This window comes from Cucurbita pepo, chromosome LG06 (assembly GCF_002806865.2).
Source record: "Cucurbita pepo subsp. pepo cultivar mu-cu-16 chromosome LG06, ASM280686v2, whole genome shotgun sequence".
NCBI classification, from domain to species: domain Eukaryota; kingdom Viridiplantae; phylum Streptophyta; class Magnoliopsida; order Cucurbitales; family Cucurbitaceae; genus Cucurbita; species Cucurbita pepo.
Genome location: NC_036643.1, coordinates 9,186,671 through 9,203,045, shown reverse-complemented (window position 1 = coordinate 9,203,045; position 16,375 = coordinate 9,186,671). Strand labels below are relative to the sequence as shown.

General features: G+C 38.0%; 1 protein-coding gene and 1 pseudogene across 1 annotated transcript; both read right to left on the bottom strand.

Annotated features, from left to right (window-relative positions):
* Nucleotides 1-1,426: 1,426 nt before the first annotated feature.
* On the bottom strand, nt 1,427-2,247 carry LOC111797499 (thaumatin-like protein). Its single transcript, XM_023680510.1, has one exon. The coding sequence runs from the start codon at nt 2,182-2,184 to the stop codon at nt 1,603-1,605; it is 582 nt and encodes a 193-aa protein (XP_023536278.1). The 5' UTR covers nt 2,185-2,247; the 3' UTR covers nt 1,427-1,602.
* A 10,654-nt stretch (nt 2,248-12,901) lies between these two features.
* Nucleotides 12,902-13,624, bottom strand: LOC111797488 (annotated as a pseudogene).
* Nucleotides 13,625-16,375: the final 2,751 nt, after the last annotated feature.

The window sequence follows — 16,375 nt, the reverse complement described above, 5'->3', positions numbered from 1 at the left end:
TCATCTCGCTTCTTCTTGCGGCACTCTACCGCATAGTATTGATATTTTCCACAAGAATAATACTTGATCATAATCTTGTTCTTTCAGCGGTTGGCATTGTCATGGGTTTGTGAGGTATTGTTACGGCATCCTCTGTCACCATGTCTACGGCCATGTTCGCGACCACGTCCACGACTCTGTTTTCTTGTTATGGCGGCCATGTCCCCTCGTACTTGAAAAAAAAAGAGTCAAGTTGCATCATTCTTTTTCGTCCATGTGAGCCACTTCTCATGTGTGAGTAAGAAGTGTTTTCCCCCCTTTGTCTTCATAGCCACGAAGTCTCTCCTCATGGACCTTAAAACAACCAACGACCTCTGCAACTGACATGTTCTTGAGGTCGTTGAACTGCTCGATGGAGGTAACAATTTGCATGAATCTTGGGAGAACGGCTCGAAGGAACTTCTTGACGAAGAAGATCTTCTCCACCATGTCGCCTAATGAACGGATGCCACTGACGATCGTCTTAAACTTCATGGCAAAGTCATCTATTGACTCACTGTCCTTCATGCGGATAGCCTCGAACTCACTCTTCAAGATCTGCACCTTTGCTTCCTTGACACCCACATGCATTGATTGCAACGTCTCCCACGCTGCCATTGTCGAGTCCTTCTCTCCCAACATAAGAAGAACGTCCTCTGGGACTGTTTGGTAGATGGCGACAAGAGCCATCCTACCCTTACGCTCCTCAACTTCGTCCCACATGCCCTATTCCTGTAAGTTAACACACATCTTTATCGACCATGTTGCTAGTTACTCTTCGTGAGTAACGGGTACAGGAGCATTACACTCCCCTCCTTTCTACTTCTAATCGTTGTCACATCTCCCCCGGCAACTTTGTGTGGTGACGACATTTGTTTCAGCATCCTAACTTTGATATCAAATGTTGGAAATGACCCACGATCGAAATATGTTGAAACAAATAACTGAAGCAGGAAGAACAACTTGAGCGGAGAGATCTTTCGAAACAAAGAAACCTTAAGCACTTAGCTTTTCAACTTTGTTATTGTTGTGATACTTCTCATGTGTATTTATAGTGAAAAAAAAGCACTAACTTGCTTCTTAAATGTTCTCCTCAAGTTAAGAATCACTAACAATCTTCCTGTTTAAAGCACAAATCTTGGTCCACAACAGAAAAACTTGGTCCACAATCGGGCAACTACTACCAATTCTTCTCTAGTTGCTTCATAAGTTAGTAACTGGCAATTCTCCTAAGATTACTCCATAAGTTAGTAACTTGTTTTACTAAGTCGAGTAACAATTCTTTTAAAGTTACTATATAAGTTAGTAATTTGTTCTACTCGCTGAAGTTTATTAGTTCACAAAATCAATGCATCTATGAAATAGAAACTAAAAATGTTGTTAGTCGAAGATATTAGAGGGCTTCTCTTGTCAAAATACTAGTTCAAATTTAAATTATACAACAGTTACATGTTACGTAGGACAGAATACGACGTCGTAACCAGTACCACCAGGGCACGTCAACGTACTAGCTTCATCATCGAATTGGTAGCTATAAACATCAGGGCACAAAGCTTTAAAAAATCTCGAATAACTCGTTGGCCCTCACTTCATCGTCGAGTTAACACAACAATATTCATTGGTCTTGAACACCGTGCATGGACTTTGGCAGCCGCCGGGCGCCCTCAGCTCCGTAGGGCACTGTCGATTGATATCCGCTGCGCAACTGGCTCCCCTACTACATCCATAGGCCGTCTTCGGACTGAATTTGATTGGAATATTGAAGCCTTGGACAAGAGAGATATCCAAGAAATCCAAATTGTTAGCTTGATTGAGTGCAAATTCAGCTAGAGTTACGGGCGGTGCGCCCGAGTCTTGGCAGTTGAGAACTCCGCGACAATCACCAGTCTCACAACGTCCTCTCCCTAAGCTGTCGAAGAAACAATTTGTTCTACCCCAAATATGTCCTACCGAACTGTCGAGCATATTCAAGGTCCAAGCCTCGCCGCTTTCGAGACGTCGACCGCTGCCGAAACTTGGGGTAATGACTAGTATAGCTGCCGAAATCGTGGAGGGGCAGTTGTTGAGTATAGTGATGGTAGAGGCACCACTACGGCGAGTGCCGCAGCTTCTAGTGAACCTACCCATGTTATTCTGTGAGCCAAATGGCAAAAGGGCTTGGTCCATTAAGGTTTGAGCTTTGGTAATGAATATGAAAGTGATGAAAAGAGAAGAGAAGAGGAGATGTTTGTACATGGCTGGAATTGGAAGCAAAGGAACAATTAAAATGGGATTAAAATGCTTCTTAATCTGTCACATCAAATCCAAGTCAACGCGTTTACTTGTAGTCAACACGTCAGGTTGACTTTTCCAGCATTAAGGTGGCTTTTGGTTCATGTCTTCTAGAAGGACATTGCCGAGAAAATTGGGGTTCAAAGGTTGTCTTTGTGTGTAGATATTCTTTGCTTTTTTAAAAATAATTTGTAATATGATTCCCAACCATTTATTTTTGGGTTAGGTTTAATTTTTTTTAATTTATTTTTTAAAAAACTTTTAAATGATAACGAGAGAACAAACTATCATTTATAAGGGTGTGGAAACCTTCCCCAAGCAGACGCGTTTTAAAGCCTTGAGGGCAAGCCCGAACGGAAAAGTCCAAAGAGGACAATATCTGCTAGCGGTGGATCTGGATCGTTACAGACTGTTGTTCTACATCGACAACACATTGTTGTTCACCCTACAACCAACACACCAAAGAAAAGGGATATAGAGAGATGAGAGAGAGGAGGAAATCTCACCGGTAGATCTCAAACTGATGACGTAGTTTCTCCCTCTTCGAGACAACCTCGATGTGGTAGGTGAAGCCTCAATTCACAGTGATGGTCACTGTCGTTGTTGGTGATGAAATCAAGTGAAGAAACTATCATCAGAAGCATCGTCGAAAATAGATCACGAGAGAGAAAAAATCATCAGAAGTCGGGTCAAGAAGACGAGATCCATGGGTTGAACATTTGGACTCAGGTACGGTCGAAAAAATGGCTCACGACCTGATACAACTCAACCCAAAGGTGCACGACCCAACCGTTTAGGACCGAAACCAAATGCGTGAGGCCCGATCCAATTGTCGACCCGAAACCTATGCCTCTACTCGAAAACAACAAGTGCCTCTCAACTCTACACGTGCATGTCGCGTGTTCTGCCTCCAACCGCGACTCAACATCGGCTCGCATAGCGACTTAGGATTGGGGGGTCCCACGCCGATTGGAGAGGAGAACGATTGCCAGCGAGGACGCTAGACCCGGAAGGGGGTGGATTGTGAGATCCCACATCAGTTGGAGAGGGGAACGAAGCATTCTTTATAAGTGTGTGACAATTAAAGTTTGAAGTGATGATGACATAACTAAGCCAGAAACATAAACAATTGAAGTTTGAAGCGAAGATATTATTGAATACTGAACTTGACTTTTATAGCCTTACAAATACCATAAATAGAAATTAACCACAAATCTTCGAAACAAGTCGTAAACAAATCTGAAAAATATTTAAATTAACAGTTTCTTCTTTTGTAAGATCTCTAAGAAAGTGTAATCTTACTCTTATGTGTTTGGAACGTCCATGTAGAACTGGATTTTTGGATAGCTTAATAGTTAAAGTATTTTCACACATTAGCTTTGTTCCTTCTATTTGAGAGTGACCCATCTATTTGAGTATCCTCCTCATCCAAAGAGCTTGACTTGCACAAGCATTAGCAGCAACAAACTCAGCTTCTATGGTTGATAAGGTGACTATAGGCTGCTTACGAGAAGACCAAGCTACTGCTCCTCCACTCATCATAAACACATAGTCTGAAGTACTCTTGTTATCTTCCATGTCTCCGGTATAGTCACTATTAGTAAATTCATTTAAATCACTAACTCCTCCCTTTCTATAAAACACACCATAATCTACCGTACCTTTCAAGTACCTTAAAATCCTTTTAGCTGCTGCAAAATGTTGTTGTGCTGGACGTGCTATAAAACGACTAATCAAGCTTACAACAAACATGAGATCAAGACGAGTAGCTGTGAGATACATCAGACTTCCCACTATTTGTTTATACAAAGTTACATCGACTTTTGCACCATTTTCATCTTTGCCAATTTTCTGTCCTCCCTTCCTCTTGATGAAGAGTGTTTGCTCACTGGAACTGCTTTTGAATCCTTCCTTGATGAAGTAGGATTCTACTCGACTAAACCAGGTTCTAGGTGCTTGTTTTAATCCGTAGAGAGCCTTTCGGAGTTTGTACACCATCTTCTCACTTCCCTTTTTCTCATAACCTTCACCGGAATTTGCTAACCATACAGGTGGATGTCGATTTCTCCACTCTCTTAATGTCAAATCTGGTGTAACAATTACTGGAAAATTGTTTTCAACAACTGGTTCAATTGTTTCAGCAACCGATTCAATCGTTTCTTTCGTGATTTTCCCTTCTTCGTTTTCAGCAATTGGTTCAATTGTTTCAACAACCGGTTCAGTCGTTTCCTTTGTGATTCCTCCTCTTTCGGTTGTGTTCTTATCAATTTCAATGTTTTCCCCAGTCCAATTTCAATATTTTCCCCTAGACCTTTCACCATGTTTTTGTGTTTCAAGGTGCACAAGCCTTTGTAGCCGAGATGACCATATCATAGCCAAAGTGTTGACTGATCCGTATTTGAAACTTGAAGGCATCTTTCTTCATTTGTTATGGTAGATAGCTCAGTATCCAAAATAAATTGCCGATTTGTGCTCATAATTGACTCTGCCATTTTTTCTTTTTTGTGGATGATAAATGTTACATACACCATCTTTAAAGAGCACCACTACTCCTTTTTCTTGTAGTTGTCTAAACGCTCAAGAGATTATGCTTGAGTTCAGGTACCCAATACACATTACTAATAGTGCAACGAATCTCATGCAAAGTTAATTTCACTGCCCCCTTTCCCATAACTTTCATACTTGTATTATTTCCAAGTTTGACAATGTGGGAAAATGTCTTGTCTAAGCTTGAAAACATACATTCACTTGCACACATATGGTTTGAGCAACCAAAATCTAAGAACCAAGCATCACTTCTTTTTGCTTCATGTCTTTCCATATGAACCATTAACAACATTTCATCCTCTTCTTTCTGCTTTGCATAATTCAATTACTTATTCCTCTTTGGACATTCATATTGAAAATGACCTAAGTCATGACACCTATAACATTCAACAGTTGCTTTGTTGAAAGTTGATCTTCCTCTCCCGTGTCCTTTGCCCTTGTAAGTTCCTCTTCCTCTATTACTTATTTTGGTTCGTCCTTCGACTTTTAGAACTTGCTCCTCTCCATTAATGCTGGATCTTTGAAATTTTTGTTCATGCACCACTAATAAACTTTGTAATTCATCAATGAACATGTTATCAGTATCTTTGAATTCCTCAATGGATACTACAACATAAGTAACAGAATTTTTTCTACAATTTTCTTGTCTGGCATATCTTCTCCATTGCTTCTCATCTGGTTGGAGATTATCATCACTCTTGCAAAATAATCGGTGATACTTTCATCATTCTTCATCTCTAGGATCTCAAATTTTCTCCTTAATGCATTAAGAAGAGATTTCTTCACTTTTTGGTCTCCACCAAATTTTCGCTTCATTGAGTCCCAAACAATCTTGGCTATGCGACGATCCAAGATTTGTTCAAAGACAGTACAATCAATTTCCTGGAAGAGGTAATGCTTTATTTGGTGATCTTGAAGTCTAGCATCATCAAGGTGGCCCTTTTGTGCCTCCGTCAACATTGTTCCTTCCTCTGGTTCTGAGAAACCATTCTCCACCACACTCCATAGACCTTTTGCTCTGAGCAAATTTTCCATTAGCTCACTCCAANAAACTTTGTAATTCATCAATGAACATGTTATCAGTATCTTTGAATTCCTCAATGGATACTACAACATAAGTAACAGAATTTTTTCTACAATTTTCTTGTCTGGCATATCTTCTCCATTGCTTCTCATCTGGTTGGAGATTATCATCACTCTTGCAAAATAATCGGTGATACTTTCATCATTCTTCATCTCTAGGATCTCAAATTTTCTCCTTAATGCATTAAGAAGAGATTTCTTCACTTTTTGGTCTCCACCAAATTTTCGCTTCATTGAGTCCCAAACAATCTTGGCTATGCGACGATCCAAGATTTGTTCAAAGACAGTACAATCAATTTCCTGGAAGAGGTAATGCTTTATTTGGTGATCTTGAAGTCTAGCATCATCAAGGTGGCCCTTTTGTGCCTCCGTCAACATTGTTCCTTCCTCTGGTTCTGAGAAACCATTCTCCACCACACTCCATAGACCTTTTGCTCTGAGCAAATTTTCCATTAGCTCACTCCAATGATCATAGTAACCATCAGAGTGAGGGATCTTCGTTAAAATTTTGTCTTCACTCATACTCTCTTTATTTGATCACTAAAAAATTGCGGTTCTGATACCAATTGTTAGGTTTTGACATAACTAAGCCAGAAACATAAACAATTGAAGTTTAAAGTGGTGACATTATTGAATACTCAACTTCGCTTTTATACCCTTACAAATAACCATAAATAGAAACTAACACAAATATTGGAAACAAATCTGAAAAATATTTAAACTAGATACCTAAACCATTTTAATCTAATCAAATTCTTCTGTAACACGTTGTTGGTGATGAAATCAAGTTAAGAAACTATCATCGGAAGCATCTTCGAAAATAGATCCATGAGAGAGAAAAAATCATCGAAAGTCGGGTCAAGAAGACGAGATCCACGGGTTGAACATTTGGACTTGGGTACGGCCAAAAAATCGCTCGCGCCTTGATACAACTCAACCCAAAGGTGCACGACCCAACCGCTTAGGACCGAAACCAAATGCGTGAGGCCCGATCCGCTCAGGACCGTTGAGGCCCGATCATTTAATTTTTTTTTAAAATTATTTACTTATTATTATTATTATTATTATTATGGTTGTTACATCATATACCTCTAAAAAAAACTTTCGTCCTCGAAAGTACTTTAATCTCATAATAACTCAGGTTCTCGTTCTATGAGTTGTTTGTTAAGTCTTGAAGCACAACTAAGAAAAATTCTTAACAAGTATGTCATAATCCATACGTTAGTATGCATAAATCTTTCATAAGCAACTTGTCACTTGTTATTCATAAAAACCTTGATTTCTTATAAACTTTCTTGAGGGGTAGTTTCGTACTTTTTCTTTTGGTTCACATTCCAAAGTTTTCCTAATCTTCTTAAAATCTTGTATACTTACCCTTAATATCATAAATGAGTCTCATATAAATTTATATAGTATTTTGAGTATTATAGGATCTTCAAAGCATCTTATCATTTTCATAAGGGTATTTTGGTCATTTACCACTCCAAATCTTGGTTTAATTCTTCAACATATTCCAATGGCCTTGTAACTTTGTATAATCCCTTAAAACCATGTCATAAGGCTCCTCAATAAATTTCATGTCATTTAGAGATTACTTTGGTTATAAGTAAGCGGTACGTAATTATAGAGACATTTTAGTCATTTTACACTTACCCTTAGTTTATCCTCTTCTCATGATCTAATGGTCACCAAACTTCATACATAACCTTATCATGTCATATTGAGGCTTCTCCTAACATTTCATGAACAATAGAACTCATTTAGTAGGTTTGTGGCTTAGGCGTTTCATTGAAATCAATGTTCATGTGGACACTAAGGTTGACAAACTTACTCAACCTTAATCTCAAGATCCTTACTTTTTTCATGATGATTGCTCCTTCCAGCAACTAGATCAATAGTTTTACTAGTTTCCTGCATTACATTGTCCTCCAAGTCAAATGATATGGAATCAACCCAAGAAAAAGTATGGAACGGATTACCTTGATGATCAAGATCAAGAGTAAACAAAACTCGTTTCTAAACTTGTGATTCGAATCACTCTACAAGAGGTTTGATCAATACCACTTGAATGACTCTAACATGCAAGTTCTAACCATAAGAATTTGCAAAGAAAATCTTAGCTCTCAGAAAAGCTAAAAAATAGAAATTTTATTCTTTTTAATTCCAAAATGTGATGTCTCTAATCAAAGAAAAGAAGGCTTTATATAGCTTTTACAACCTTAAACGTATGTGACACATATGACTAGTAAATGAGAAATACCCATAACCTCCATATTAAAATGGCTAGTTAACGGTGAAATATGGTAACCTATGTGGGTTACAATATAACCTTAACTCCTAAAAACTAGCTTAAATATAATAGACAAATATTTAAATTATAATGAAACAATGACATGAATGAAATGTGTTTATTAGTTATCCTTGGACTAATTCCATAAATTTAGCTGAGTTCATTAAATGCATTTAATGCATCTCTTTCTTGAGCCTCAACTTTGCACAACATATAAGGAAAGTCTCCAACGTCTTCAGGAATTTCCTTTGATGAGCTCACCATAGCTTGAATATAAGTGTACAAGGTTTGTTGTAGCTTCTTGGCTCTCGTTCTTGTAATTGGACCTTAAAGTATGATAATTCCTTGTTCGTGGTACATATCATAAATTCCCTAAATTTTTTTAAATATTCAATAATTAACCTCTTTGCTCATACATCCTCGCAGTCTCATTTTAACAATTGTCCTATAACCACAATGGAAGGGCACCATAACATTTTTTTTTTCAACTCCTTTGTTATACCAAGAAGGAAGCTTAACAAAATTCTCTTCTAAAAATTGGTATGAAATTGGTATTATATAAGCATGGTGGATATCTAGATGCCATAAAAATTTGGGATACTTAAAAATTCAACTTAAAATGACAGTCTTGAAACCTTAACTATGATAATACTTTTTAAACAGGTTAACATTGCTAGGAAAAATTCATCGATAATTTTCTATAAAAATTTGTTTATATTGAGCTTTCTGCAATGCATTCGTCTAGGGGTACAAGGAAGATTACCACGAAACTTCTAATTGATTTAGAGACAATGTCCCACCTCTGTAATCCTCGTGTACCTCCCGCCCAAGTCTATCTTAAATCATGGTTTCTTAAATTTAAGGCATCTTGACAATTTCATAAGGTAGTCCCTCTCCATATATACCTATAAAATTTTGATCATGATCGTAATGTCTCATCCAAACTGTGGCTCGATACTTTTAAATCACTTCATAACTTTCATATTTGCGGTTGTAGTTTTAAAACTTTCGAATTCGTATTAAGGCAGGGAGGTTTTCTACATCTCACTACTTCCAAAGCTCAGCTTCCATTAAAAACATTTATGTGATTACCAATAATTTAAGTATACAACGTTTTCAAATTTTATTGTGTTAATTCAATTTTTTTTTCAAGTGGTAACCCCAAATCACTTTAATCTCATATTTACATACTTCATAGTGATATAATTTTCTTTGGACACTACTATTTTTAATATTTATAGCATACTACACGATATTGCCATCTATGAAGCTTCCTTGGTCATTTTCTTTTCCTCTGACATCTACAACACATGTTAATATAACTCAATTGCCTTGTTGGACTAATCTCTTTGTTTTCATCATCGAGCTACCTTTGGAGTAGTCCCGATACTTTTGCCTTTAAACATAAAGCTAGATTCCGCCAGTGGTGAGTGTTAGATTGAATGGCACAATGACCTATATGGGTCACGACGTCATGTATTTATAGATGTGTATAATGAAGATTACATTCCAAATCTATGATTTGATAACAAACCATGAAATCATAGATTTGGTAACAAACCCTTCAAATCATAGATTTGGTAACCAGTAAATATTAGATTATTTTAGTATATACATCTATTTTAGGTTTAACACCCCCTCAATCTGGACGATGTACTACTAAGTTCAGATTGCGCCTAAAATAGCTAAAAGAAGGAGCTGGCAGTGGCTTTGTCATGATATCGGCGAGCTGATCCTTGGAAGATATGAGTCGAACATCAAGCTGACGAGTCGATACTCGTTCACGAACAAAGTGATAATGAACCTCAACATGCTTCGTCCGTCGATGAAAGATTGGATTGGCGGATAGGTAGGTGGCACCAATGTTGTCACACCATAGGCTAGGCGCTCGCGCTTGCGAGATCCCGAGCTCACGCAAGAGGACTTGGATCCAAATTAATTTGGCAGTGGCATCAGCGGTAACAAACCCTTCAAATCATAGATTTGGTAACAACTAGTAAATCTTAGATTATTTTAGTATATACAGTTATGATCTATTTTATACTACTTTTTTGCGACAGTCTATACTAGCACGGTTTTCAGCTAGCCAATCCATACCTAGTATTAGGTCGAAGTCCNATAGATTTGGTAACAAACCCTTCAAATCATAGATTTGGTAACCAGTAAATATTAGATTATTTTAGTATATACATCTATTTTAGGTTTAACACCCCCTCAATCTGGACGATGTACTACTAAGTTCAGATTGCGCCTAAAATAGCTAAAAGAAGGAGCTGGCAGTGGCTTTGTCATGATATCGGCGAGCTGATCCTTGGAAGATATGAGTCGAACATCAAGCTGACGAGTCGATACTCGTTCACGAACAAAGTGATAATGAACCTCAACATGCTTCGTCCGTCGATGAAAGATTGGATTGGCGGATAGGTAGGTGGCACCAATGTTGTCACACCATAGGCTAGGCGCTCGCGCTTGCGAGATCCCGAGCTCACGCAAGAGGACTTGGATCCAAATTAATTTGGCAGTGGCATCAGCGGTAACAAACCCTTCAAATCATAGATTTGGTAACAACTAGTAAATCTTAGATTATTTTAGTATATACAGTTATGATCTATTTTATACTACTTTTTTGCGACAGTCTATACTAGCACGGTTTTCAGCTAGCCAATCCATACCTAGTATTAGGTCGAAGTCCGCCATATTTTCTTTCTCTCTCTCTCTCTTTTGCTTGAATGGTAGATCATTCTGCTCTTGGAGGGGGTGTTGGGAGAGATATTGGGGAAGATGGAGAGAGAGGGATCATTTACTTTCTTTTTTTTTTAATTATTATTTACTTATTATTATTATTATTTTATTTATTTATTTATTATTTTTACGGTAGTTACATCATATACCTCTAATAGAAACATTAGTGTTCGAAAGTAGTTTAATCTCGAAATAACTCGAGTTCTCTAAGAGTTCTTTGTTAAGTCTGGAAGCACAACTAAGAAAAATTCTTAGAGTTGCTACTAACAACCCTAAATTTTCAATTTCAGCTCTCCACTTCTTGAAATAAATCCCCAACTTTCTGCTCAAATCATGATGAAGGTGACATGATGAAGGTGACGTAGAACTTTGATCTGTCAAGTGATGGAACTGGAGATGGTCCTCAAACGTCTGTATGGACCATTTTCAACCGTACTTCTTCAATTCCCTGGCAGTCTTTGTGAAGCTAGCTCGTTTATGTTTGCTCATAACCTAGTTCTCACAAGGACTCATATCAACAAATTTCATACCTTCCAAAATTCTTTTCGCAGCCAATATCTTCATTCATTTGAAGCTCATACGTCCAAATCTATTGAGCCATAACCTTGAATTTGAATCACTCTTAGCAACAACAGCTATGTTCATACAGTGGTGTATAAGGTTTCAAAATTTATGCACCCTTCACAATCTAACACGATTTCTTCCCAAACTCCAAACTCTATTGCATATCTCGTGCTATCAAACTGACCAATAAAGATCAGGTTCTTGAGACCAGGAATATATCTAACATTTTTTAATGTCCACTGATTTCCTGCCATAGTTTTTATGCGGACATCCCATTTTCCTTAAATATCCAAGACTTTGTTGTCAGCAAGATACGCCTTCTCGAAATTTTCAGAATTGAAATTTCGGACAACTCTTTATTTGGAGACAAATTAAAAGATGCTCCTGAATAAAATATTCAAGATTCTATCGGACTGTCCGGATTAGATCATCCCAATGTCTTCGGCTGAATTTATAGAATTAGTGTCATTCTCTGATTTGTGATTTTGCTTCATCTTTGGTCTTGTACAATCCGTATGAAAGTGACCTATTTCTCTACAACTCCAGCACGTTACGTTTGGTCAGTTTGAAAAATTTTCACAATTTTTCATTTTGATCGACCTTTGGTTGGACCCTTCGATTTACTTCTTCCCCTTTGGTCAACACTGAGAGCACCACCAAATGAATCCCCAATTTCTCACTTGCAAATACTTTTGCTAAGAATTACATCTCGGATTTCATCAAACTTCAACTTCTCAGATCCTTGAGAACTGCTAATCACGGCAACAATAGTATCCCACGACTCGGGTAACGATGACATCAAAATTAGTGCCTTAATTTCATCTTTGAAATTAATTCTCACCCAACTCAGTTGACTTACAATCATATTGAATTCGTTTATATGATCAACAAAAGATCCACCTTCAGACATTTTTAGATTGAACAATCTCCGCATCAAATACACCTTGTTCATAGTCGACAATTTTTTGTATATATTCGACAACGCCTTCAGCAGATCTGATGTTGTCTTCTCCTTGATGATATAGAATGCCACGTTTCTGGACAGTGTCAACCGGATCAACCCTAAGGCCTAACGATCCTTGAGCTTCCATTACTTTGTGGTCATGGTATCCGGCTTCACCCTCAACAGGGGTTCGTGAAGATCTTTATGGTACAAATAATCTTTAATTTGCATCTTCCAGAAACTGAAATCAGATCCATCGAACTGATATCAGTTGTTAGGATCGACCCACACACGATCAAGATGAAGACAAAGAAATAGGAGAGAGATATTGAAAGGAGAAATATTGGCAAATATTTTTTATTAATTACTTCAGGTATGTACAGAGATGATATAGATAACGAAGAAAGTATATCTTGAAAGCACTGATAGTTACATGTTACGTGTTACGAAGGATAGAATATGACGTCGTAGCTAGTGCCACCAGGGCACATCAACGTACTAGTTTCCTCATCCAATATGTAGCTATAAGCATCAGGGCACAAAGTTTTAAAAATCTTGAATAACTCGTAGGCCCATACTTCGTCGTTGAGTTAACGCAACAATATACGTCGGTCTTGAACACCGTGCATGGATTGCGGTAGCTGCCAAGCGCCCTCAGCTCCACAGGGCATTGCCCATTGACATCCGTGGTGCAACTGGCTCCCCTACTGCATCCATAGGCCCTCTTCGGACTAAATTTGATTGGAATATTAAACCCGTCGACAAGAGATATCCAAGAAATCCAAATTGTTAGCTCGATTGAGTGAAAATTCAGCTAGAGTTAGGGGCGGTGTGCCGAAGTCTTTGCAATTGAGAACTCCGCCACAATCACCTGTCTCACAAAATCCTCTCCCTAAGCCATCGAAGGAACAACTTGTTCTGCCCCAAACTCGTCCTACCGAATTGTCGAGCATATTCAAGGTCCAAGCCTCACCGTTGTCGAGACGTCGACCGCTACCCAAACTTCGGCTGGTGTCTATTATAGCTGCCCAAATCGTGTAGGGGCAGTTGTTGAGTATAGTGATAGTAGAGCCATCACTATGGCCAATGCCGCAGCTTCTAGTGAAACTACCGATGTTATTTTGTGAGCCAAATGGCAAAAGGGCTTGGTTAAAAGGAGGCTCCATTACGCTTTGAGCTTCAATAAAGTGATAGCTAATGAACATGAAATTGGTGAAAAGAGAAGAGAAGAAGAGCTGTTTGTAGGAGAAGAATGACATAACTAGAATTGGAAGCAAAGGAACAATTATAACGTAGAGGAAATGAGATTAAAATGCTTCTTAATCCTTCATAATTCAAGTCAATGCGTTTACTTGTAGTCCAAAATTTATGATATTAAACTCATTTTACCCCTTAAATTACTTCAAACACGTGACTTTTTGAGCATTAAAGTTGTTTGACTCTGATACCATGTTAGGAATCACGAATCTCCACAATGGTATGATATTGTTCACTTTGAGCATAATCTCTCATGGCTTTGCTCTGGACTTCCCGAAAAGGCCTCATGCCAATGGAGATAGTATTCATTTTCTAGATTATAAACCAATGATCATTCCCTAAATTAGCCAATGTGAGACTCACTCCCTCCTCGAACATAGTACACTATAAGCCTCCCCTTAATTGGGCTCGACTCCTTTCTCTGGAGTCCTCGAACAAAGTACACCATTTGTTCGATATTTGAGGATTCTATTGATATTGCTAAGTTTAGGGCATGACTTTGATACCATGTTAGGAATCACGAATCTCCACAATGGTATATCGCCATCACGAATCTCCACAATGGTATATCGCTCTCATGGCTTTGCTTTGGGCTTCCCTAAAAGGACTCGTACCAATGGAGATAGTATTCATTCCCTAGAATATAAACCCATGATCATTCCCTAAATTAGCCAATGTTGGACTCACTCCCAATAATCCTCGAACAGAGTACACTATAAAGCCTCCCCTTAATCGGGCTCGACTCCTTTCTCTGGAGCCCTCGAACAAAGTACACCCTTTGTTCTATATTTGAAGATTCTATTGTCATAGCTAAGTTTAGGGCATGACTCTGATATCATGTTAGGAATCACGAATCTCCACAATGGTATGATATTGTTCACCTTGAGTAGAAGCTCTCATGACTTTGCTCTGGACTTTCCGAAAAGGCGTCATGCCAATGGAGATAGCATTTCTCTCTTATAAACCCATGATGATTCCCTAAATTAGCCAAGGTAGAACTCACTCCTAACAATCCTCGACATGTTTGGGGAGACAGTTTAAAGGTTTTACTTTCTTTTCTCGGACATCAAAATTGTGTTTGTGGGTACACATTTTTTAGTTTTCTCAATTTCTTTTTTCAATTTTTATGGGTTTTTATTGGTTTTTTTTTAATTTTTTTATTTTGTAATATGATTCTCTTTTTTGTATTTTTTTTTTAATCATTGTGGTTTTCATTATTTTATTTTTTATTTTTTATAAAAAAATTATTTTCATCTGTAAATCTTTTTAGGGAGAATTAAGAAAATAAGTGTTTATAAAGTAAAATAAATATAGTTTATAGTGGTGTATTTGGTATCATCAGCACCACAATCTTTTTTTAGGTATATTAGCACCGACCACTCATCTGTAAACAATCTGCGACCTGAAACTAAAACAGCAGCCTTGGCCCACTATGGATATTCAGACACGAGGTTCAAATCACAGCAATAGGCCAGACACTACAGCCCGCGCACCCGCAGGTATAACTAGAGACCTGCGCCTCGACTCGGTTCACGACCCGTGTGCATGTCAGCTTTCCTCGACAACACGTGTCACTGCTGCAGATGTCAACTCCTTCGGCTAACACGGCTTCATCGACTTGGCGGCTCCTCGGCTAAAAAACGTGCTATTCGACTTGAGTTGATCACTTTATATCGTTCCTTACATTTTTGACCCTGTTGGTGATTTTGACCTTAAGGTAATTGAGGTCAGGTCCTATTTCCCAAGTTCAAGCTAAATTAGGTTAGAAATGTGAATTACTAACAAAGCGGGATGACGTTCTAACAGGAAACAACTCCCGACGATACTTGGAGCATCTTCGGGGGATGAAATTTGAATGTACTCAAGTTTAGAGAAAATGCTAGCTAAGGCCAATCAAGTAAGTGAACTTACTATCGACTTAGTAGAGGACTTACCTTGTGTATGACGATACGTGCCCTTTGGTCTTTGCACGTGTCATTTATGCTTTATATTATATAATGATGTGATTATGTAATATGATGATGAAACTATTTTATAGGATGATGTATTGTGATGTTGTATGATGTTATATGATGATGTTATATTATTATGTGATATGATGATGACATGATGATGATGACGACATGATGAGATGATGTATGATAACTTGATGATGATGATGATGACATGATGAGATGATGTATGATAACATGATGATGATGATGACATGATGAGATGATGTATGATAACTTGATGATGATGATGACATGATGAGATGATGTATGATAACTTGATGATGATGATGACATGATGAGATGATGTATGATAACTTGACGATGTAGATGCATGATGATGAGATGACGTTATTTTGTATTAAGACAATGTGCATGTATTAAATACCAAGATGTATTATGACGATGATTTTCTAAGACACAACCTTAGTTAATATTAATGATGATGAACGTATGAAGAACAATGTATGTGTGTTACTTAGATAAAATTCACACGGTCACTAGTGGATACAAAACTGAAAATGTCTGAGCGGTTCGTCATGGGCCTTAATCCATAAATCCGCCAAACAGTGGAAGCCATAGATCCTACCACTTATGAGGTTGCCTTGAGGGCAGCTAAGGTCATGGAAAAACCTAGAGAGAAGGTGCGGCGAGAGTCAACTGTCAGTA

Bases quoted from the DNA above. Each gene is read 5' to 3' on its own strand.
- LOC111797499 (XM_023680510.1), bottom strand. From the start codon at position 2,184: ATGGACCAAGCCCTTTTGCCATTTGGCTCACAGAATAACATGGGTAGG.